The 24,292-nt window shown below is 41.1% G+C and overlaps 2 protein-coding genes across 4 annotated transcripts in view; both read right to left on the bottom strand.

Annotated features, from left to right (window-relative positions):
- The window catches only part of ACE2 (angiotensin converting enzyme 2), a 30,269-nt gene extending 22,821 nt beyond the window's left edge, over window positions 1–7,448 (bottom strand). Inside the window, exons 1-2 of the mRNA XM_044449498.1 lie at window positions 7,266–7,448; window positions 2,012–2,170 (exon numbers count right to left, since the gene is read on the bottom strand). Coding sequence (XP_044305433.1) covers window positions 2,012–2,170; window positions 7,266–7,448 — 342 coding nt within the window. The remainder of the gene's footprint in view (window positions 1–2,011; window positions 2,171–7,265) is intronic.
- Window positions 7,449–13,582: 6,134 nt separating this feature from the next.
- Window positions 13,583–24,292, bottom strand: part of CLTRN (collectrin, amino acid transport regulator) — a 26,624-nt gene continuing 15,914 nt past the window's right edge. For all 3 annotated transcript variants that reach the window (XM_044430158.1, XM_044430149.1, XM_044430142.1), the window contains 4 exons: window positions 24,026–24,111; window positions 20,865–20,981; window positions 17,448–17,642; window positions 13,583–13,829 (listed from right to left, as the gene is read on the bottom strand). In XM_044430158.1, coding sequence (XP_044286093.1) covers window positions 13,670–13,829; window positions 17,448–17,642; window positions 20,865–20,981; window positions 24,026–24,111 — 558 coding nt within the window. In that variant the 3' untranslated portion in view covers window positions 13,583–13,669. The remainder of the gene's footprint in view (window positions 13,830–17,447; window positions 17,643–20,864; window positions 20,982–24,025; window positions 24,112–24,292) is intronic.

Genomic DNA, 24,292 nt, shown 5'->3' with positions numbered 1-24,292 from the left:
AATATTTATTTCTAATATTTTTTTTACTTTAAAGAGCTGTGGGGGAAGCTGAGGCTCTCCAGGGGCAGCTCCACTCATCACAGTTTAGCAGTGATGGAGACAGTCTCATTGCTAACTGCTGCTTTGCTCTGGATGTCTTAAAGGAATCCTGTCTTCTAAGAACCATATATTGTTAACCTGCTGAAGTCCAGTACTGGGGAAAAGCCTAATCAAATTCAGCATGGTGCTTGGCTTTAAAGAAACATACCCAAGTTTGTTCTGTACTTATTTTAGAAATAAACATATTGTTTTGTGTGGGGGGATGGTGCTGCTTATTTTCACTGAGTTTAAAATTTTGGTTTTTAAATAGCCTTCTAACAAAGTTATGCATTGATTTATTTGTAGAACTCTCCCTGACACAACAAATAGCATTGGCATTCATGTATGACACCAGACTGTACATATGAGATTCAAGGGCACTTTTAGGGTCACCCTGAAAATGTCCTAAAATTTGGAATTAATAACTCCAATTAACCTGTCTAGCAATAAAATATTTCATTTCATTTCATTTATTTGCTACTTGATCTTTTTTCTGCCATTTCAGAAAATGTCTACATGTTATTTTATTGTCAGGGTCTTTGTTTTGTTTTCTGATATAAACTATCCTAATAACATCTGCCAACTGGGCAGCAAATAATTCGATAATAAACCAATAGCCTGATCCTCATTCTCTGTACTTGACTGGGAATAAATCTTATTTAGTTAAGTTGGTATGACTTTTATTTATTTTTATTTATTTATTTAGAAAATTTCTATGCCGCCCCATTTGCCGAAGCCTCGGGGTGGCTCACAAACATAAATAACTTCAATAAAATAATAAAAATTAACAGTATAAATTAAGTCGCCCTGGCCAAAGAAGAAAATAAATAAATACTATTAACAGTTAAAATGACATTTGAATAATAGGGTCTTCACCTGGCACCGAAAAACAAATAACGATGGGGCCAGGCGGACCTCTCTGGGGAGCGCATTCCATAGATTGGGCGCCACCGCAGAGAAAGCCCTCCTCCGAGTACTCACCCTCCTAATTTCCTTCACGGAGGGTTCCCAGAGAAGGGTCTCTCCCGCAGATCTCAGGGGGCGGGCGGGTATATATATTTGAACATATTTGTACAAATATGCTGAGCCCCATTCAGCAGAATCCGCAAGAAGGTCCGCAAATGCTGCAGGGCCGACTTAGGACATTTTCAGAAAATTGAAGTGATGTGCATTACCATCTAAAGAAGAGGCGTCTTAGACACATTCCATTCAGAATCTCAAATTCCCTACCAGCACCAATGGGGTTTTGGGGGGATTGCTTCGTAAGCAGCAATTCTATGTGTGCACCCCATCAAACTCAGTGGGATTTACTTCAGTGTAGACATATAAAGGATTGGGTGGTACAACCTTCTGTCCACAGGCCAAACTCCTTCCCATCTCGGCAGCCCCTGGGGTTCTCAGCAGCAATAGATAAATAACGATAGCCACCAGATACATCAGCGAACTGCTATGAAGCCTTAGGAAAAACGAATTTAGCATGTTTTCTAGCTAATGTGACCTTTGGGCTTTGCAGAAGTTTGTTGATGCATTTTGGTGGCGAGCTGCTGGGGACAGAGTGGCCACTGCTGAGTAACAGCAGGTGTGTGGCCCATATAGGGCTCGGGGACTGGAAGTGGGCCTCTGAGAGTCCAAAGTTGCCCACTGCTGCTTTAGCCTTGTTTGGGAATGATGGGTTGAGATAGTCATTTTGCAAACTGAAAAGTATCACTTTGCAACATGAGTAGTTAGTGCCCTTTCATCTTGATTTACCATGATATAAAAATATGTATCAGCTTATAAAAATTTCTTATCCACTTTTGCATTTATAGCAAAGTAAAAATGTCAGGGTTTAGTATATATGATCAGGATGAATGATGCACAGGAGTTATTGTACAACCACCCCTAATGGACCGATTTCAACACAGAAATGGCCTGCAGATATTTGGCAACATACTTGGTTGTATTTTTCTGTGGGTAATACTGATGATCCTCTGTTCTGCAGAAAATGAAGTTGGAGTTTGATGGTGTCATTAGCAATGCTATCCACATTGAAATTACTGGCATTTATGGAGGCTTCATCGTAAAAACTTGACCATCTGGCGCCCGCTTCATTCTGAAAAAGATGCATTGGAATTCTGCATTATTAATCTGCAGGAAAGTATAACAAGGGAGGGCTCCAGATGAGGCCTTTATTGCCATCTCCCTGCCTCATCCGCAGGATTTTACGAGAGGTGTTGATGCCAGGATCTTCCATTCGTAAGCATCCTGTGTTTACCTGCCCCTATCCCTTCTTCCATCTTTTTCATACCACAGAAAATCTGTTAAGAAGGGTAAGACGGCATAGTGGCAGAACTGTGTAGTAGCACTAGGAGCCCTTGGTCTGGAAGCACCATGTGCAGAATCGTGGAACAGCAGAGCTGGAAGGAGTCCAACCACCCGCTCAGTGCAAGATTCCCAGTTAAACCATCCGTCTCAGATGGCAGATTAGGTGAAGCTCTGATCAGATGCAGCAGAAGTTTTCTTACGCAACTTCCTACATAAGTCACTGACATAAGAGGGATTTATTTTATTATTTAATTATCATTATCACAGAAAAAGAGCAGTTGGGTGTCCATATCTGCATATGATTGATCATGATTAAATAATTTAGGATGGTGAAAACTCAAGCTGAATGGGAAGAACTGTAAAAGCATCTGGTTGGACAGCAGGGATAAAACAACAAGTGAAGTTTTATGTGAGGTGATGCCCTTTGGGCCAGATATAATCCCTAAATTCAGGTCTGAACTGAATATGGAAGTTGGAAATTAACAACAATCATAATAAATCTTCAGCGAAATAGGCAAATTCTATGCAAGACATGATTAGAAAATGGATTTATATAACTATACACCCAATATTGCAATGTCTTCATGTCAAGTTGTGATGTGGTCCCATTTGAAATAATGTGTATAGTTCTGGTCTCCCCAGCTCAAAAGGAAAGAACTGGAAATAGGCAGAACAGGACAATGAAAAAGCTGCAGAGATGACGTTAAAAGTCAGAGTACTTTTCCTAGCAGGAACGGCTAACAAGTATGAGGCTTTTCATTTCAGTAAAAAGACAGTGGAGAAAGGAACACACATGGTTTTGGTTTACAAAATTATTGGACAAAATCCAACAGCATGTGAACAGAGTTCCACTAGTGCAATAAGATTTCCACTCCTGTTCTGTTTCTGCAGTCCCTGTGACCCCACTTTTGTTCCACAGGGTCCCTCTAAGCCCCAGAACAGAACGTGGAGGGCAGGGAAAAGAAGCCACTGCCATTTCTTTTCCACTATTACTTGTGCAAACCTGGCCAAAGATGGTAAAGGAGGAGAGCAGAGGCCTCGAAGTGCCTCACCAGCAGTTAGCCCCTGGGCGGCAGGCTGGAGCAGCACGTGGGTCAGTCTTCTCCATGGTGGAACACATTGTGTTTAGACATAAACCATATATATTCTTTCTACTTTTACGTATATTAATATGAAATGTATTGCAAATTGTCTTCTTTTGGAGATACAGTTCCTCTTTTTAGCCAACGTGCGAATGGATACCCTCAAACTGTTGGCCTGACAATAAGATTTCCAAGGCATCTAGCTGGCCATGTTGGAAAACAAAATGCTACCCTAAGTGGACCTCTGTTACTTATATATAATCATAGTTTTGCACCATCTCATAGCCATTGTCAGAAGGCCAAGGAAATACACCCCAAGCTACTTTTGCCCGTCCTGCACACAGCCAGCCGTAGTTCGTGTGATCCAGCAACAGTTTTGCTGAACAGGAGGCAAAAAATGGCAGAGAAATTCACTGGCAACAGGACTCAGTCTTACTGCCAGGCTCAGATTTTTTAAAAATAAGTACTACTAATAAAAGTGTATTCCTGAGCACAGATTTAGGGAATGTTTCTCACTGGAAAGTAGTCCTAATGCCTTTGCCTGCTCTGCCTCTTCATGATTCAATGACAGGCCCACAGATGGGCTTGACTTTCATAGGCTTATGTTCTGCTAGTCCTCCCTTTGAGGGTCAGTCACCGATCACGGTACCTAAAGGAACCTGCTTTTCTAATTGTCCTGGCCATTACCTCTGCAAGGAATCAAAAGATTGTGCTCTCCAACTGTACCATACTGTGTTCCTGACCACACATGCAATGATTCCTTCTTTTTCTTCCCATTGAACACACTTCATACCTTTTCATTTCCCATTTCGTTTCCCATTTCATTCCCATTCAGCTTGGCAGAACTGCTCATTATGCGGATTTTGAAAGTAGTGATGATGCTCTGCGGTGGGCAGGACTGATCAACAGAATCAAAATGAGGCCTCTCAGAAATGAGAGGCAGGTGTCAGCGTACTCAGGGGACTCATAGAAGTGCCACCACAAAAATAACCACACAACCTGATCCCCAAAACAACCAAATGAATGAGGCTGGGCTGAGGAGCCAGGAATGGGGTGTCTGGCTGATCTATAAGCCTTAATGGAAGCATGGATGGGAAGATATGCTATATTGTAGGTACCCCGTTTATGTTTTTACAACACAGAGCTCTATTTTTATTTATTGTATTTATATCCCACCTTTTTTCCTTCAAAGCAACTCAAGGTAGTTTGCATAATTTTCCAGTTCTTCTCAATCTTATCCTCACAGCAAGAACCCTGTGAGGTAGGCTGGTATGAGAGTCTGCAACTGGCCCCAAGTGGCCCAGTTGGCTGCATGGCTGGGTGGGGACTAGAACCCAGATCGCCTGAGTCCCAGTTCCATGCTCTTAACCACTACACCACACTCCCTCAGCTACTTTCTAGTCCTTTTATTTGTTTGCTTCATGGCCCTGGGAGACAGGGAAATGCATGACAAATGAAAGAACAGTCTTCATTCTTGAAACAGATGTGACAGGCTGGGGAGGACTGAGCCCTGGGTGATAGCCAGAAGTGGGAAAATGAGGATAGCCTGTGGTCCCTGTGGTGACAGTGCCCGCATCCAGTGGCTGGGAACTCTACTCATCTGTCTGAAGTCCATGACGCTGTCTTGTTTTGAGTTGATCACACATGCCTATGTAACTGCTGGCTAACTTTTGTGCCCGCCATCTCTTAATCCTGGAATCTTATATTGATTTTAAAGGGTGTTACTAAATATACCAGAGCTGCCTTGTCTTAACCTCCCAAATGTATTTTAACTCAGCCTTGCCAAACGGAGTACCCTCCAGATGTGAGATACTGAAAAATCCATCACGCCCCAGTCATCATGGATCAGCTTGGCTGGGTACAGGAAGACTGTCTTCATCTAAGAAGGATTCAGGTTATCATGAGATCAATCAGGAGCAATAGGATAACTGTCCAAAGTCATTCATGTCATTGTAAAGGCTAATGTCTAATAGACATGATTACTATCAGTGTCCTTCGGGGAACCTTTCACGATCAGTTAGAAAATATGCTCCAGCGTCTGGACAACTACTAAAACAGGAATATACTGGAAATATACCTTCACTGGAAAGAAGAGCATGAAATAGAAATTTGTGTCATTCTGGGTAGGTGATTTCATTAGAAGGAAAAAATGTGCCAAAGAGAAGCTGACTTAGGTTAGATACTTGACAGAATTTCAAATTATAAATTATATTGGGAGACTCAAAGCACAATCCGAAGTGCAAAGTGAAAAGATGATGTTCATAAATGGTGACACTGAAATGATTTTTTAAAAATGTAGTTTCCATTTTTTTAAAAAAATGAGAGAAACTGCTTGATTCAAGAAAGAACAAACATTATGCCACATTTATTTATGGCCATTAATATGCACAATTTTATCAAAGGGCTCAAGGTGGTATGTAATGATAGACAGTGATGCTCTTACAGCCACCCTGTAGCCAGCTTGTTCCAATGAAGCAAGACTGCTGTCTGAAACAAGTGTATAAAATAATTTGTTTGAAACATATGGTGACCAACACTGAATAAGAACAATGAAACTTACAGAAAGCTAAGAAGGAAAGATGTTTGGCAGAACCCAGAAAATATTATTTCCATTTCTGGGAGGTTATTCAGCCTGTTTTTGAATGGTGTGCAGCCAGTTTCCATCCCAGCTGGCTGTTGTAAGAACGTTGTGATGTTAAGGATGGGTACTGAGCTACTTCTCTTCATTTTCCTTTTGTGCAGTGGCTTTTAGATTGTGAGCCTGAGGGAATGGGCTGTCTTGTTTTTGTACCAAAATGCTATAGAGAAAGAAAATTAAATCCTAGCCTCCATTTGCACTGGCTAGAGGGATTTAGAAACAGGTGAATGTGCTTCTGTAGGACGAGAGGACCTCTGCAGGCAGGAGGGCCCTGCACCCAGATTGTCCACTTAAAGCTGTGGAAAACTATGGTCAACTGAAGGCCACTAAAACAGGTGTTCTGCGAGCAGAGCAGAGCCCCACTGGATCCACTGTTCTCCCATGAGCCCCAGTATCAAGCTCCTTTTGTAAGCCAACCTCTGGCTGATGTTAATAATTTATTCCCATTGATTCCAGTGGAAGATGCAAATATTTTTAAAAATATTTTTAATATTTTCATCTGCTGGAAATGAAGCATGCTTCTGAGCTTGCAGGACTCTGGAAGCAACTGGAGCTCTGCAACGGACAGTCTCCCACCACACCGAGGATTGCCCTGGAGTTTCCACTGAGAGCAGTGGAGTGGGATTACTTTTACAATTAGTGGCTGGTGTTCACTTTAAGTCCGCTTTGCCCACATAGGTAATTCATGACTAAAATTAATTGGATTGTCCTGAACTGCTGCTGTGGTTGCAGTAAGAGAGATCTGTGCTGGGTTATTAGAAGATGAGGAGAAAAATGGAGCAGCAAACTATGGTTCTGATTCTTCTTGTATTTTGGGTGATCTGTGCTTCTTCCACAAGGAGGAATCCTGAAGCTGCACTACTCTGGAAAATAGCAACATTTTATTTGAGCTACTTAGTTCATTGCAGATTGTCCTGGCTTTTTCACGAAATAGTGGTTCTTTTTGTTCATCCTGAATGGCATTTCGAAGCTCATTTGCGTAAGGCACAGAAAGGGCTTCATAACATCATTATGTATTGGTCCAGTATATAGAGTTTAAACCTGCTTCCTAATGATGTTTTTACATATTACCATTCCAACTTATTTCTAGTATTTTGTTTTACTTTCTCAATTCCCATCTGTATTTCCTAATGTAAGAGCAAGTATTTATCAAAGGTACCCACCATCTTTATGGCGTTCTCTTCTGTGATGTTGGTGTTATAGTTCCATGAAGCAACTGAACTTTCATAAGAGAGGTCTTCTGCTTTGGCATCAAATTGTGTCAAAAACTGGGCAGCTTTTTCGGTCACATCCTGTGCCACAACCAGAAGAGCTAAGTTCCAAATAAGGTAGAAATGGGTCAACATCCTTCCTCTTGGGCCAGGAAACGCCAGATGAATGAAGTTTCTTCAAGACGTTCCTTAGGAGCTCTTGTTTCATCAATGTTTGTGCATTGGATGTCTATAGGAAAAGAGGGCAGAATCCAATTCACTGGGTATTTTATAGTTTTAATCCAGCAAAAGGACACAATCTAGAATAGGGATAGGTGTGGTTTTTTAAGTCAAGTAAGCAATAGTGAATAATTAACTTTGGAGAAACATAATTACCTGTAGTATTTTATGGCTTTTTATTGAAAGGCTTTTACTTATAGTTAATATTTCGCCAGGATCCTGTCAATGATACTGCTAGTTATCATCTGTACTGTCAGTTTTCTGAGCTGAGAACTTGCAAAGTCTTTTTTTTAACAGATGTACATGCAAAGATTTGACTAGCTACACCAAATCAATTGGAGCTTCAGAGTTTCTCTCCTCAGTCAGCTGGCTGTGTGACCTCTTCCAGATTCCAGTCTTGGCTTCATCCTCTGGCTTTCTCTTTCTCTCTGGACCACTCCCACTTGCAGTCCTGCTTCCACTGGCCTGCTGAGCCCTTCTTTCCCAGGCCTTCTTTTCCTGATCTTCTACATTCCTTAGGAGAAAAGCAGCCTAAGCATTACAGCTACTGAACTGCTGTCAGTATTTCATCAGGACCACTATGGAATCCCTTAACAGAGTGTATTAGAGTCCATGCATATAATTGCCATTCTTACCCATTGAAAGTTTCTGGCTGAATCCATCATGTCTCCTCTCTCTCATGGTTTCTGAAAGTTGCTAAGCACCTTCATTTTTTGTGAAGGCATTTGTATAGTGGGGTTTTTTTTAACTATCTATGAATTTTAGATCTTTTCACTTTTGTATTCTATTTTCCGCTGATGGGTAGGCTTTGGTTGTCACATTGCAGGAGCGGCCAAATTGAGGCTCAGGAGCCACATGCCGCTCTTTGGGTTTATTTTGTGGCTCACAACTCACTGCCACAGCACCCACCTGCTGTTTGTCATCCACTGCTGCCCCCCGTGGGCACCAGCTTGCTCCTCCTCATCTGGCATCACCACCAACGGTGCCTGCTTGCAGCTCTCAAACATCTGGCATTTACCATAAGTGGCTCTTCCACTGAGAAAGTCTGGCCACCTCTGTTATATTGTAAGGATTGCATGAATATTTTTCTTTTATTCTATTATTCTCTAGAGGTGAGATACAAAACTTTAAAATAAATAAAGAAGTAGTAGGACAGCACCATAAATTCAGGGGGGGGGCATCATCCATCCTATCCTCACTTAGGAAAAATAGGTATTCAATATTGACACAACAGATTCCTTAGACCTCTTTTCTCATAAAATTTCAGAGCATGTACACATTTTCTAACAATACTTTATGAACTCCCGTGTACTGGGCAGCTTTCCACACTAGTGTTTGCATAATGTAAACCAATAAAGAAGGAAACAATACTCCTCAAAGTGTACAAGATTGTGGTTTGCACAATACTCTATTTTTTGCAGTTTCATTAAGAAAAGTTCCATTCCATAAAAAGTTTGCTCACTTTATATACTGAAATTGTTGTTTGTCCCTTTATGTTGTTTGTTTCTCTAGCTGCTAACTATCCTCCTATATACTTTTATTGCCATTTTTATGAGAGTTTTCCATTAATAGAACTCCACTGCTCCTTCCTAATTATACAGTTGGTGATGCATGTTCCCTTTTAAACAATAGCCTGGGATTGCTTATATGTGCTTAGGTTACACAAACTTGGTTACAGCTCCTAATTAGTAAGATAGTCTTCCAGAGAAAGAGACACTCTCAATAGATTTTTCCCCAGACAAGATTTCTTCATCTTCATCTAGCCATTCCTTTACAATTTAGGAACAGATAAATTTAGGCACAGTTTCCCTCTGCCTCAAGCTTTTCTTGTAACTTCTGGCTTTAAGGATGTTTCAGGGACTACTTGATGACGTCCGCTTCAGTCAGCACTCTCTGTGGAACCTTCTGGTGTGGGCTCTTCTACTCATCCCAGCCACCACCTCAGTTCTGAAGGTTTCTTCCAGGAGGACCCTCTCAGATTGGAAAACGTATTATTTTCAGGGCTCTAAACTCTTTAGCCAGCAGATCAGTTCCAGCCAGCTCTCCCCAGCTCTCAACTTTCTACTAATTGAGATTTTTTTTAAATCTGGCCAGAACATCTGAACAATTATGAGCTTTATGGATCTTCTAACAACAAATTAAATTATTGACCCCTTGACCAATCCAAATTGTACTATATTACCAATTAGGAACCTATATAAACAAGGAACACTCTCTCATCGTCATCATTTTCAGACATCCTTCTTCAATCTGGTGCCCTTCAGATATGCTGGAGTATAACTCTCAGCATGTCCCAGCCAGCATAAACAGCTAAGATTATACTTAGTAGTAGGAGGACAGCACTGTAGAACTGGGAAATACTGTGAGTTGTAGTCCAATATACTGAAACAGAAGCAGGCTGGAGAAGGCAAGCTAAAAACCTCCCTTCTGTGGCATTCATAACCAAAGCAGCCATATCTTTTTATGCCCAGCACAAGATAGCAAAGCCAGACTTCTGGCTGACTCAGTTACATTGTAACTTTACTCAAAAGTAACTCATAGAATGCAAACATAAATAAGCAAATAAAGTTATAGTGTTGTTTACACCCTCTTTAATGAATTTTCTGCGTTGTAAAAATGATGGAAGGAGTAGTGGCAAACACAGAGATTGTTACATATGGAAGTTGTCATTGTCTGGGAGATTTTCTACTTATGGGTGTTAAGTGCTGTTCTCTCTCTCTCTCTCTCTCTCTCTCTCTCTCTCTCTCTCTCTCTCTCTCAGCAGAGTTGAGATCCAAGCACTATACAAAGTGCTTTTCTTTTTCTGCTCTTCTGCTAAACAACCTGTAGGTGCATTCTATTTGTGGTATACAAGAACACTGCAAATACATAAATGAAAAAGTGTTTTTTCCCTTTTACTTTCTTTAAATAATACCAGATTTTTATTGATCTTAAAAATTAGCTGAAAGTACTGCTTAAGAAGTGAAGCTAGAGAATTGCAATGTTGTTTTTAAAAGCCTGCAACCAACTGTGAGTAAGGAATGATGAGCAAACAGTAAGCACCTTATATAGAAAAGCCCCAGATTTGTGTGATATTCCCTGAACAGGCCAAGGGACTGCACAATAAAAGTGTCATCTGGAAACTTCCTAGGCTGAATGGCAGGAGCACTGAACCAATGTATTTATCATTTCCAGAGAGAGGGAATGAATCGCGCAAGTGACATTATTTTTTTAGAAATGAGCACTGAAATGAAGAAGTGATAAAAAGGAACAAATTGTGGGAGGGAGCAGAACAGTAGCTGTGTAATGCCAACGGGTAGAGCAGTGGAATAGAGATACATTTCTCTTGTAGTGTTTTTAATCCCAGATTACTCAAATGGGAAACTTGCTTTAATTGCACAAGTACAACCAATGACTGGGGCTGGTAATTAAAATGAAAACAAAAACATTTTACTTTGTATCTCCAATGGTAATACACTGGCACAAACTGGATTCTCTCTGGCCATGATATCTGTGTATGGGGCAAATAAGGATAAGAAGAAAAACATTCAAGGCCTTTAAAGGATCAGACTGCTGAAAGGATGGCTAACTGGGTAGTAATTAGTGACTACTGTATATTGGCACTTAAAATAATGTGAGCGTGGGCTGCAAACTTCAAATCCTTCTGTACACTAATTGCATATAATCATGGCAGAATCATTACACTCTGCCTACCTCTGCTGCACGAAAACATTGCTTGATGAAGTTTCTTTATGCCAAGGCATACCTTATGCCTTTTACGATTTGTCCATCTAGCCCAGTCTGCTCTGACTGGGAGCAACTGCCAAGGACTCAGCCAGGGAGCTTTCCTGTCACCTGCTTCGTGATCATTTTGGGTGGAACTGGGTTTTCTTTGGATCAATGAATACGTACTAGTATTTTCAGATCTGAGACCCATCTTTGGCCCTGCGTGCAGGTGGGATGGGATTGTTACTTTTCTGTCCATGTATAGTGGTAATGCTTCTGTTGCAAACCACATTAGGTCCTGCAGTGACCCGGCAATGGTTCCTGACCCTGAAGACCAAATTGGCAAGGTTTTTTTTAATCACATTAAAACTGCAACCCTGTTCACACTTACCTGAGAGTAAGTCAGTGGGGCTTAGTTCCGAGTAGACATGCATAGCATTGTGCTATGATGCTGCAGTCTTGCATTTATCTCTTTGAAGGTGACCCCTACTGAAATCAATGGGATTAACTGTCGGTTAAATGTCCTTATGCTTGGAGGCCAAGTAAGGAACTGCGGTCTAAGCGATTTAACTTCTATGATTAAGATAAAAATAAAAAGCAGAATGCTATTTTATATTTGTTTTTCTAGGCATTGATTTTTTTCCCCTGACTCATTCAGGACCTTCCCCAAGTTTCTAGATTTGTTTGCCTGCCAAGAATTGCAGCAGCCTGATCTACCAGGGAAGCTATCTGTTTCAATAACAATATAAAGTTTTCTTACTGGAAAGACTGGCTAGAGTTCATGAGTTCTGTGGTGGTGGAGAGGGGCCCATGCATTCCCTATGCAAGATGTGAAGGGAGCGTGGACCAAGTGAAGGGAGCAGAAGCAACTACAGAAGGAAGTGGGTAAATCCTGTTCTCAAGGGAATGGGTTTTCCCTGACCAGAGCATATGTTCATTGCCACTCCTGTTGACAAAGCCTTTGAGTTTTTCATACCTCACAACTCAGTCTAAGAAAAAATTATCTTATTAATGCTCAGTTGACAGTTCTGAGCCTTCCCTGTGTTTATGTGCCTGTTGCAATAGTTTGGAGGATGAAGCAAGTGCATTTTTCTTGATTGCAGAATGATTACAGGCTTCGATGTTGGTGTAGGTCTTGTGCGGCATTAAGAAGCAGGTTGCCTTTTGGTGTGATGGCTGCTTCTCTTTGTATGTGTGTAGAAAGAGAGATGTGGCAGCTAACTCTCAACTCGTTTATTACTGCCCTGCTTGGATTGAAACATGTAGATTGGTGGCAACTACCAGAGAAGATCCCAGAGAGCCCTGCTAGGGTGAGTCTTACCTCTGAAATTTAAAAAGTAATTTAACAATACTTCTTAACATAACAAGAGCGTAACAAGAGCTGTTACTTACTCATGACAGAACCCCACAATGAATACTTCATATTATGAGAGCCATGCTTGTTTTATGGTTCCTGAATTTAAGAATATCATCATTTTATTTTTTATAATTGTGTACTTTATCCATTGTCCAAAAAATTCAAGGTACATCACAGGACATATGGAAGAGACAATCCATGTCCAAGGGGTTTACAGCTGGAAAGGACAAATTAGGCACAGAATGTATGAAGGGGCAGAGATACAAGGCAATTGTTCAAGAACCACATACAAAAAAGCCTGCTGTTGGCTAATCTGTATTCTTTCCAAACACTGGACCTGTACTGACATTACTTCCACTTGCTATATTTGTTTCCTCTCCGAATACCCTAAGCTGCCTTCACCTGTTGATGCTCTGAGTGCCTTCCATTTAACACTCATAACACTCAAAACAGATACTGATCTATTTGCAGCAGTGCTGGGGTCTGGAAGCCGGCCCCTACCTTTCCATTGCTCCTTGAAGCTCTACAAAAATTTGCAAACCCAGTCTGAACAGATCTCATGGTGGGAGATTTAAAAAAAACCAGAGTGAAAATATGCAGTGAAGGCTAAATTAGCACCCTAAAAACCTCTAATTTGTAAACACTGCCTCAATGGAGAACATGCTGGTTCCCCATTAGCTTCTCATATCCTCTGTTCTCCCAGAGCCCAGTGAAGTGCAATTCTGTGGCAGCTGTACTTCTAGGGCTGACTTACTAGTGAGTATATTCTAGCAAAGCAATTCACACTCTCCTCAGCCTCACTCCCCAGAAAATAAAAGGAAGTATAAGCTGAAACTAAATGAGCCTTACTAACAAGGCACCTATTGCAAAAGAGCATTTAACATCGGGAGTTATATTTGACCTTTCCATGGATAACATTTTGATAATACTTGTATTTGGTGTGTGCTTATCAACGGAATTACCCGAAAGAAAAAGCCAAAGTACAGAAGTTCTTCACTTGCTTGATAATTAGCATGAATAGCTACATAAAATGGGGGCAGAGTCTCTCAAAGGGATGGAGAGAAACAGTGACAGTTCACAAGGGAGTGAACCGTTCATCATCTGCTGCTGTGTAGACTCCATTTATCTGGCCAGCTTTTATACCTAAGGAATCACAGGGAATTCCATTTTCCATTGTTATGGCTGTATCACATTTCTGTCCTAGAGCTTCTCTTTCTTCAATCTTCTTATTATCTCTGAAAACAGAAGAGAATAAAGTTATAATGATCATCAGAATGCACGGCCTGAGAAACAAGAAACAAAAATCATTCTAATTGGCCTAAACTTGGGTTAGAGTCCAACTCCATGGAGTAATATTTCGTGGTAAGGTCCTGTACGACATCAGACTGCTGGTTGGGCGGTGCGGGGAGAGAGAAAATGACATATTTAGTGCTTCCCTCACAAAAGTGCCCCCTCCAAACCTCTCCCCTCCCCTCCCCCCCCCCACAAAATTAGCATGTGGGGAAGAAGACTAGGACACTTTTTCCTGGAAATTCAGTGCAATTTAAAGTAAAGAAATGGGGAAATATGCAATGCAATCTACAAAATGGTATTCCAGAAACTACCAGCACATGATAATTCTGAGTGTATCATTCAACTTATAATTCAAATTTTCCTCACGGTTTCCATCACAAGTGTACATTGCCTGAGTTCAGACATCATGTAGCCCATAATCGTGGTTTAAGTATGGACTGACTGTGGATTGTTGCTTAAACATGGGTTGTCAAGTTTTCTGAACCCAGCCAAGACAACAAACTGCCGTGAACAATTTTCCATTCACAACCTGACCACAAACCGTGGGGTGTTTTGTGTGTCGTTTGTAGTGAGCAGCCGTGACTAGCTAACACAGCTTGGTTCAGATGACATAACAGCTCATGGTTCAATGACAGCGCTTGTGTGTGGGTTACCATGTTGACCTACCCAGTCACTCTTGTTAAACATGTGTTTATTCAGTAAATAATAGACTATTGATCTTTAATAAAGACACCATCTGTTTTCTAGACTAGCTTTTCTTCAAAACAATAAGAGCAATGAACCTCTTGCAGATCTTCCCTGCAACAGCCATTATTATGTCAAGGCATCTTGACTAGCAGGAACAAGTTAGCAAGCTCTGCTGTGTTTATTTCATGATTTATTTTTCAACCTTGAAGATCATTGATTCATAGGAAAAGATCCTCCCAGCTCATAATAGCTGCAGTGTCAGCTTCTAAGAGGAGATAAGGGACTCAAAGGTCTGCTATAGCACCTTTTCACCCTCAGAGAACATACTGTAACAGCCTCAGTCAGGACTTCTAAACCACAGATATTAGCAACCATAAAAATATATTGTTCTGCTTGAACTTCTTGGATGTAGAGACTGGCTAAAAATAGATGATGGAGAGGGCTTCTCCTGAACTGCAATATAAACTTGCACGATCTCCAAAAGATTTGTTCACATGTGCACCTTACAGTTTTACATCTCCCATGTCATTCACCATGGGTTTATTCTCACACTCAGTACTAAGTCAAGCTACCCAGTTTGGCTTCTATTCACTCAAAACAAAAACCGAAGGAAAAACAGCAAAGAGGCTGAAATGACGTGTAGCTTTTTTTTACTATGATTACCTAATTTTTCTCTACTTGTTTTCCACCACTCAAGGAAGCTCTGACTTTTCCAAGGATGGAGAAAATGCTAAGTAACACCTGGGTTTATATTTTAAAAAAATGGGAGATCAACTACTGATTCTTGTTTTTTGCAGTCCTAGGAGCAGATCCAGATGAAACCTGAACATCACGGTACCTGGCAGAACCCAGTTTGAATGTCTGCAACCCCGCTTCCCTTAATTCATCTTAAGACTCAGCCTGTACAAACACCAAGCTCTTCTACATGTACTTTCAATTTCATTCCATAGTTATGATCTGAGCACATGAAGAGTGTTTCCTCTCCAACTTTTCTACTGCATAAGCTCTAGCTGGAACTTTGATAGAGAAAAATAACACAAATTTAAAAAAGAACATCAATTTCATAATTAAATGCTGCATTTTTCCTACTTACACCCCCCCGCCCCCCACTGGAAGTGCTAGTTAAATACAGAGACAAAACTGCAACAATATTTTTCAGATTTTTCATCTAGCAAGCTATAAAAAACAGCAGGTAGGGAATGATGAGCACACAATAAATGCCACATGTAGAGAAACCCATCATGATTCCAACATCAGCTCTACTCCCCCACTTTTATTCGCCACTCAACTATTTGTGTCTCAGTCTGCCTGAGATCGGGAGATCCCAAAAGCTTGCACATCTTATTTATTTATTTAAAAATTTTCTATACCCTCACAGATGTCTCTGGACAGTTCACAACAAATTAATGCAATAAAATAAAAATAAGAGTAACAGTTTTCTATGATGATACTGTAACTTAATACAGAATTACACTAATGTCAATTTGGGAATGTTTCCTATAGCCAAAATGGCTCTCCTTGCTTCTTGCTGCTATATTCATCATGCAATGATTTGACCACATCTTCTTGTCAGATCCATTAGGGCTTCAGTGGAGTTGAGGGAAGTACTGTATGTACCATCTGTTCCTGTCTGGAATACACGGTCTCAAGATATCCTGTTTGGTGGAGATGAAGTAGGTCTCCATATGCAAGTCACACTAAGAAGCTTTGCCGCAGCTTCTCCATTCTTTCATTCATATCTGTGATGCCCATTTTGGCATTCCTGGAAGATGAGGCCCATGCCTCCTTTCTCTGGCACTGAGGTGTCAAAATGAGCAGGGGAAAGTTTTGTCCCACTTCAACAGTCCCAAGCAGCAGCCCCTATACCTATACCTCTTAGTCACAGAACCCGATGAAAGTCACTCCCTTTCAAGAGAGAAACAAACGCATTGCATTGTGGGCACAATGCTAGTATGCAGTGATCACCATGTGAATTTGACAAGATAAAATCTTCTTGCCGTGATGCACTGTAGTGCGCAACTTCCTGGAGACCGAGGGCATGTTTTCCCCATGGAAATCCCAGGGGCTGCACCCCTTTCCCTGCTGCTCATTTGCAGTGAAGGAGCAGCAAACAGGGAAGAGAGGCAGTGGCAAACCACCCACAGTTTCTTGTTCAAACCAAGGACCTCCTTTCCCTCTTTTACGGTTCCTCTTATGCTGCGCTGGCACCAGATTGAGCAAAAACATCCAGGAGATGCTGGTGTGCCACGTGGTGCCCGGTGGTGCTGCAGGGAATTACCCCAAATACAAGCCGCTTTGCACATTCAGCTTGCAAGGGAGAGCACGGCTGCAGCTTACTTCCTTTGCAGGTCATGTGATTGTTTGCTTATTTATTTAAAGAATGTATAAGCTGGCTTTTAGCATAAACCCTCCCAGCACGGTGTACAAAATACAAAACCACAACACGCAATAAAATTCTAAAACCAATAGTAACATCAAAAGTAGCCATTAAAATCAGATAACACCATATGTCCCACAACACCAATCAAATCCTAATTCAGTGATGGAACGAGGTAAACAGGTCAGTCTTTACGGCCCACTTCACTTCAGATCACAGCATGATCCTTTGCCTTTTTTATTTTCCCTTGACTTTATGAAATTATTTTAACTAATTAATAAATAAATAATTAGTTAATAAATGGTTAATAATTTTAATATTGTCCTTCCTTGTTCTTAAACTGTTGCCTTTGGAGTCCTGATGGCAAGGTGAAAAGTCATCCTTCATATTTTATGTAACAGAGGAAGCAAATTAAACAAGCAAGCAAAAACATGCATAGAACATTCAGCCTTGGAATTCTGAACTGATACAACACTGGACGACACAAGATGCTCACCTTTTCTGCTGACGGATTCCAGATACTATAAGGAAAAGAATTCCAACCAAAGTGATGCAAAGAACAACACCAAATGCAATCAACCAGTTTGGTAAAGACTGTTCAGCTGATGGAGCTAAAGTTGACGAGACTTTCAGGAACTGCAGTGTGTCATCACTGAGTAAAAAAGCACTGTTGATTCGGTTTCGGTTCATCCTTGAAAGAGATACAAAGTATGGCATGTGATTCATAAATATAAATGCAATAAATAAGAAAGTTACTATTGGCTGAGCACAAGGAACAGATAAAAAGGTAATGACCTGTCCCCAGTCATGCATGCACATTTCATATCCAAATTAGATGCCTGCATTATGTGGAACGTGGTATGTGGGACCATCCCTAAAGATGGTCCAGAAGCATTAGCTGTGGCTGCAAAGCTTCTGATGAGAGCCATATTAGACGAACCTTGTATTGCCCTCACTGGCTACCCATCTGCTTTTGCAAGTGGTCTAAATTCAAGCTGCTGGCCTTAACCTTAAATTCCCTAAGTATTATGGAACCAGAATATCTCTGGAATCATATCCCTGTGTATGAATCTGCCCTGGGACTTTGTTCCACTTCAGAGACCCACTTTAGGTTCCTCCAACATTTACAATAAGGCAGGCAGGAGCCCAGGAAAGCACCTTACAGCACCCACAATTTAAAATAGTTTTCCAGGAGAAGTACACCAAGTTTCCCCACTGCTTTTACAGAAGCAGTGAAGACATTTTTATTAAGGTGTACTTCATATTGATTCATCTTTGCATCTGCTGCTGCTTGTAACTGCTATTTGTTTTAACAGCTGCTTCTTGCCTTATAAATGTGATCTTTTGGGCCCTATTTTCTTGGGTTTTCTATTATTTTGATTTTATGCACACCACCTTATATAGCATTGGAAAAAGGCAGAATGAGAATGGTTACAACTTTGCTTTGTTGAAGCATGAGGGGTAGAAAGGCCGACAGCAAGAACGTGAAAGGAAGGCATGGTCTGACACAAATCAACATGCTAGGGAGATTTGAAGGAGATGAGATACATCAGACAACTGCCAGCTAACATCTAAGCCAGTAGCACTGCCTCTTTCCTCTGTCTGGATTTTATGGGCTCTGTTGCAGCAGCAAGTCTCTAAACTGGGCTGATTTGAGGCATACAAAAGAAGCAGTGCTCAAAGTACAGGGGCTCATGTCTCCTAAAGAACATAAGAAAATCCATGCTGCCACAGACTAAGGGCCCATTTGGTCTCTCAGTCTGTCTGCACAGTGGCAACACAACTGCCCATGGGAAATGTACAAGCCAACCATGAGTACATAGGAAATGTTCAAGCCAACTTGTGTCCCTTCCGCAAGTGGCGTACATCCTCCCTATGATGCTCAAGGCAGGCAAATATGATCACTGTACCACGTAATGGGAGCGCATTCCACAGCTGAACTATCAGCTTCTTCTGCTTTTAACTGGCAGCTTTACTGAGACTTCTTTTTCTATTTTCTCTGCAGGAGGAAGCATGCATGGGGTGGGACTGGGAGCTGACGTTTTATCTTTCTATGCCTTTCTATATATTCCATCATCCAGTCACGAGGTGGTGCCATGGTAGAGTTGCAGTAGAGCAGAATTGTAACAATACACCAGACTTTCCTTCAAGTTTGTTCCACATTTCAAATTTAGCTGGTTTTCCTCACCTAAAAAAGGTGGGAGGAAAGCAGTGAAAATGGCTAAAAAGCACAAGAAAGGCCTTAGAGGCTGACAGTGTCGTGAAAAGGACCCACGATCTTCCAGGAGTGAATGAATGCAAGATCACAATAAATGCATCATGTAAAGAAGCTTGTTTGCTGTGCTTTCTAAATGCTTTGGGCACATCTTGGCCAGATTTGAAGGATATGAGGTTCTTGTGGGTTTCCTTAAGGTTCTCCTAGCTTCCCTCTATAATTTAAGTACTGGCCAGTACTTTTGTTAGTAACTGTCTGTCCCTTAGCAGAACAATGGGCATTTCAGAATAACTGAACATGTCTTCAGGCACTGGATACTTTAAATCCAAGGTGCTAGAATGGCATGTCACTAATGCAGAAAGAGATTTATGGTAAAGCTGCTTATACAGGGCGAATGCTTGAAAGTACAACAGCAAAAGCACATTCCACCATTCTTATCGTGGTCCAAGAAATCTGTAATCGCTTTCCTTCCACTAATGCAGTGTAGTTGGTTTTGAACTTCTGTGTAGAAAACAATTTAATCTGCTCATAAGCTTAAAAGTTAATCTTTCCCAAAGAATGCAACCTCGTTCCTCGCCACATTCAGTTTATTCAACAAGAAGCATTACATTTCTAAACGATAACATGATTTTGCCTCCAAAGACTAAGTTTAACTGCAACTTAAAACATGCGTACGCACACACACACAATCTATTTTCTTTGGAATCTTCCAAAACTTCACGGATGCCTTGCTTATGGTTGCTACCATCAACAAATTCTTTATACATAATTGACCAAGGAGGTCACAAAATGGATTATTTTTCTTTCCCACCATTAGTTTTTTCCCAGCTTAGAAATGAGACAATGAAAAACAGGGTATTTTCACTGTGCTTTATATAACCATGTGGTAGCAATAGTTCTTACAATGATTCAAGACAAGCTTTTTTTGAAACCTCAGAATGATTAAAGGGCTTTGATATAGACATTCACACTAATACAGAACTGCTGGGTGCTTGAGATTGGTTGTGAGGGGTTGCTAATTGAAAGGCATTCCTCAGTCATTCTAACTTTTCCTGCTTATCATATTTTCTGTTGCAGGAAAAAGATAGGGGAAGTGGTAGGAAAGGCCAGGAGGATCACAGGTGGAAAATAATGTCTAGATTGTTTTCATAAAATTCCATGTTTCAGGCAGGGTGGAAGTGCAATAAAAACCATATCTGGAAACAGCCTTGGATAGGGACATGGACACCCCTGTTCAGTTGCACCCTGTTCAAGCCCCTGTGCAATGATAAAACCACTGAACAGCATTTCGCATCTTTCTCTTGCAACATTTCCCAGCAGACACAGTTGCTGGGAGGTGATCAATGCAGCTCTGGACCCTTTTGGCTGAAGACAAGATACAAATGCCAGTGTGGTGTTGAGGTTAGAGTGTTTGATTCAGGCTCTAGTCCCTGCTCAGCTGCTTCTGGCCACTTTTGGACTCTCAGCCAAACCTACCTTGCAGGGTTGTTGTGAAAATAAAATGGAGAGGAGGAAGATTATGAAGGTAAACCTGGGTTCTTTGGAGGAAAAATGGCAGGATATAAATATAATAGTAGCAGTAGTGATAAAAATGTCAATACATTTTGTTAAAACAATACTAGCAGACAAAACATTTGATTACAAGGAAGTTTGTGCAATGATATGAATGGTCACATCCATATCATACTATTGTAGTACCTTATGGCTGCTTCCACATCACTCCTGGGAAAAGTTGTAGCTTTGGTGGATGAATTAGTGACCACGAACCAAAATGATACCCGATCTGTTTTATTGCAAAGCAATACATTGGAACTTCTGTGGATGGTTAAAAAAGAAGGGATGATCAGGAAAGAACAGCTCATGGCAATGCAGAATTAAGCAGTCGAAAGAAGGGGGAAGGGTCTATTCGAAAAGCAAGCCCTCTTATCTTGAAAGTCTTGGCCTTGAACTCAATAAGACGGGGGAACTTGGAGTAACTTCCTTGGCTGTATTCCATAGTGACATCTTCTGGTTGATTAACAACATGGTAAATACTTAAAGTGCTGATTTATGTTGGGTTTTTAAAAATACATTTTGTATTATTATTACAGATTATGTAGGCTGGATCCAGATTAATTCATAGCTAGAGTAAACCAATTAGGATCAATGGGACAAGTAACTCAGAGCTAATATGAATTCCACTGATTCTAGCGATCTATTCCAAGTAGGTCTATTCTGGATCCAGCACAGAACCATCCACCAACTACAGCATTTTACTTAATGAATTGCTTCTTCTGATTAATCCTCTGATAAAATGTAAAACTCGATCTTCACACATACACAGCCTTTAGGTTGTCTCCATCCCAAACTTAGTCTTTGCATTATTCATTTATTGTATACACATACCACTATTCCAAAGCCAACCAAGGCACTGGCAAGAATTTTAAAACCCTGCATAATACATACAGACATAATAAAATGCTAGAAATATTTTTAAGAGCCATAACAATTCCAAAAGCCAAACTGAAAGGGTATGTCACAACCCTCCTTTCCGAATGCAGAGAAAGCGGAACCAGTGCAGAACAAGCATGTTTCAGCACAGGAAAAAGACAACCGGGCTTCTACGGGGAGTGTTCACAAGGGCCTCTCCTGCCAATCTGAAATAGAGCCATTCAATACCGAGAGTTGTCCCATGGATGCAGGGCCATGGTGCACCTCTGTCAGTGCTGTAGCTGACCTTGACACTGATTCTGCTTCCAGACCTCTGCAAAGTTTTGCTAGGTTTTTGCAAACCCTGGGCCCTGGATTGAAGTTCCACAGGGAAGCCACAAATCTACTGTGCAATTATGATAACTTGGCTGGCATTTCTGGGAAAAGTATGAACTACCTGATTAAAAACAACCACCTAATTACTCTGGCATCATATCTGTTAAGCACAGTTGAATGTTAAGATTGGAGCCAAGACCACCATTTTTAATTAACATCAAGTGTTTTTACTACTTGCCTTGCCTAAGAAGAAAGTAACTTGATACACAATAGAAAGGCTAAGTTTTTTAAGTCAGAGATTATGGGAATGAAAGTTATAAGCACAACCTACAGAAAAGGTTATGAGGACCTCCATTGTAGAACTAATATGACAGATCTGTTAAGCAGAAAACAGAAAGTGGTAATTCATCACTGAAAAAAAGCTTTGTCGAAAAGTTATTATTAATTCAGCTAGATTTGAAAAAATACATTAATGTTGGGAATTTTTCAGCTTGCTGTAGCAAAAAACAAACCCACCATTCTGGCTGCAATAAATTTAAACCTGCTTAGAACAAATGATACAGGAGAGTCTGTGTCAAGCTAAATAATGATGCTGAATAGCTGATATTATTCTATCAGTTTCCAAAGGCTGGCCAAGTGAGTAACATTTAGTAACATTCTAAAATGTGCAGGCAGTTCTGTTTCTAAAAAGCCACAGGATACAAAACTGCCGATACATCGTCTCCCTAAGGCAGGGATAAGCATTGACCAGTGACACACTTAGGTCAGCATTCAGTTTTATAGCAGCAGATAAGGAGGGATGGCCTTCATTCTCATCTTTTCTTGCCTTTAACCAGTGTTCTATTTGTTTTGATAGGAAGAGGGTAAAGTAATTGAGATTTTGTACCATGATAGTAAATCTTGTTAGTTTGGTTCTTCTCCTGTTACTTTTGCCCATTTTTCTCCCCACTAACTTTGCAACCTGACACATGGTGCGCAAAGCCAAAAGATCACATAGGATTATAGACCACAACTAACAATTTTGCAAAAGAGCAGTGATCGTAAGGAGCCTGCTAAGCACATGCGCCCTGCACCCTTGGGGAATGTGTGGCTGGCAGGTGGCACTTTAGAAGATTCCTTTCCTTAGGACGTCTTCCTATTTATCCATTTTAAGTGGCAATTTTGCAAATGGACACAGAATTCACAGGAAACAAACACTCATTTGTTTGCTTTATTGTTTAAATGGACCACTAAAATGCACAGATGGACCAGAACATCCTTATCAGCTTGGATGATACAGGGAACTTAATTTCCTATATGTGGGCAAACAGGAGACGCGCCATAGCTCAGTGGTGGAGTGCCTCCTTTGCATGAAATGCAGAAGACCCTGGGTTCAGTCAAAGCATTGCTCTAGTATCCTGTAGCAACCAGACAGGAGTGCCAAGCAGCAGTGTCTTCAAGGTCACTGCTGTTGACGCCCCACTGCTGCCAAGATGCCAAAACTGCAAGTGGGCATTGGGAAGGCAGCACATGGACAAAGGAGGAAAGCTCCAGCGGCCAATCACAGCACAGCTGGAGCCACCTCAGCGGACCTGGATGGTAGAGAACGCAGCCTGGAGAGTCGGTTGCAGATGTGGCTGCTCTTGACACATAGTTCACTGGCAGAAGCCATGGGAAGACCTGGAAGCTGGGTTCAGACATGCAATCAAGCCGTGATGAAGCATGGAAACCTCAAAGCAAAATGTTGTTTCTCTCTGTGGTTCCACGGATACCATCTTTACCATTCTTCATCACTCTTGCTGAGTTCGTATGTAATGGCAAGCAATGCCACCATGGCTTCCACCATGACTTGTCATTACATGAAGACCTGCACTCAGTGTAGACAATGCCAAGTAAGATGGACCAATGGCCTGTCTTTGTATAAGGCCGCTTCCTATGCTCCTATACTGTACTGTGACCCCTCTGTTGTACTGTCAGATCAATGTCACTGTCTTATGAGAGTTGGGAGAAACTATTACCAGCTTCATCAGACACTGAAAACTGATCAGCTGTGAAACATTGCCAGCCCTATGGCATGGGAGCATCCATCCCACCTGATGACTGAGTACACTAACTGGAAAATTTGGTATACTTACTGAATGGTTTCTTGTTTGGAATATCTTCTCATGGCAAAAGCCACCATTGCTTTAAATAGATATTCTTCAGTAGCATCCCAGCTATACTGTAAAGAAACACAAAATGGACATGGATTGGGGTGAGCAATGCACAGGCTGCATGTTCTCTTGCTAGATTTTTGTGTTTGGGCAGGATACTGCCCTTCAAACACTGCTGCTCAGTGTATAGCTGGCTTGAAAACAAGGAGTGTGGGAGAGTGTGCCTTGTTTACAAGCAGAATCACACTC

This window comes from Varanus komodoensis, unplaced genomic scaffold (genome assembly GCF_004798865.1).
Source record: "Varanus komodoensis strain SLA01 unplaced genomic scaffold, ASM479886v1 scaffold1, whole genome shotgun sequence".
Lineage (NCBI taxonomy): Eukaryota > Metazoa > Chordata > Lepidosauria > Squamata > Varanidae > Varanus > Varanus komodoensis.
The sequence above is the reverse complement of the archived record's forward strand: the minus strand, read 5'-3'. Positions and strand labels throughout refer to the sequence as shown.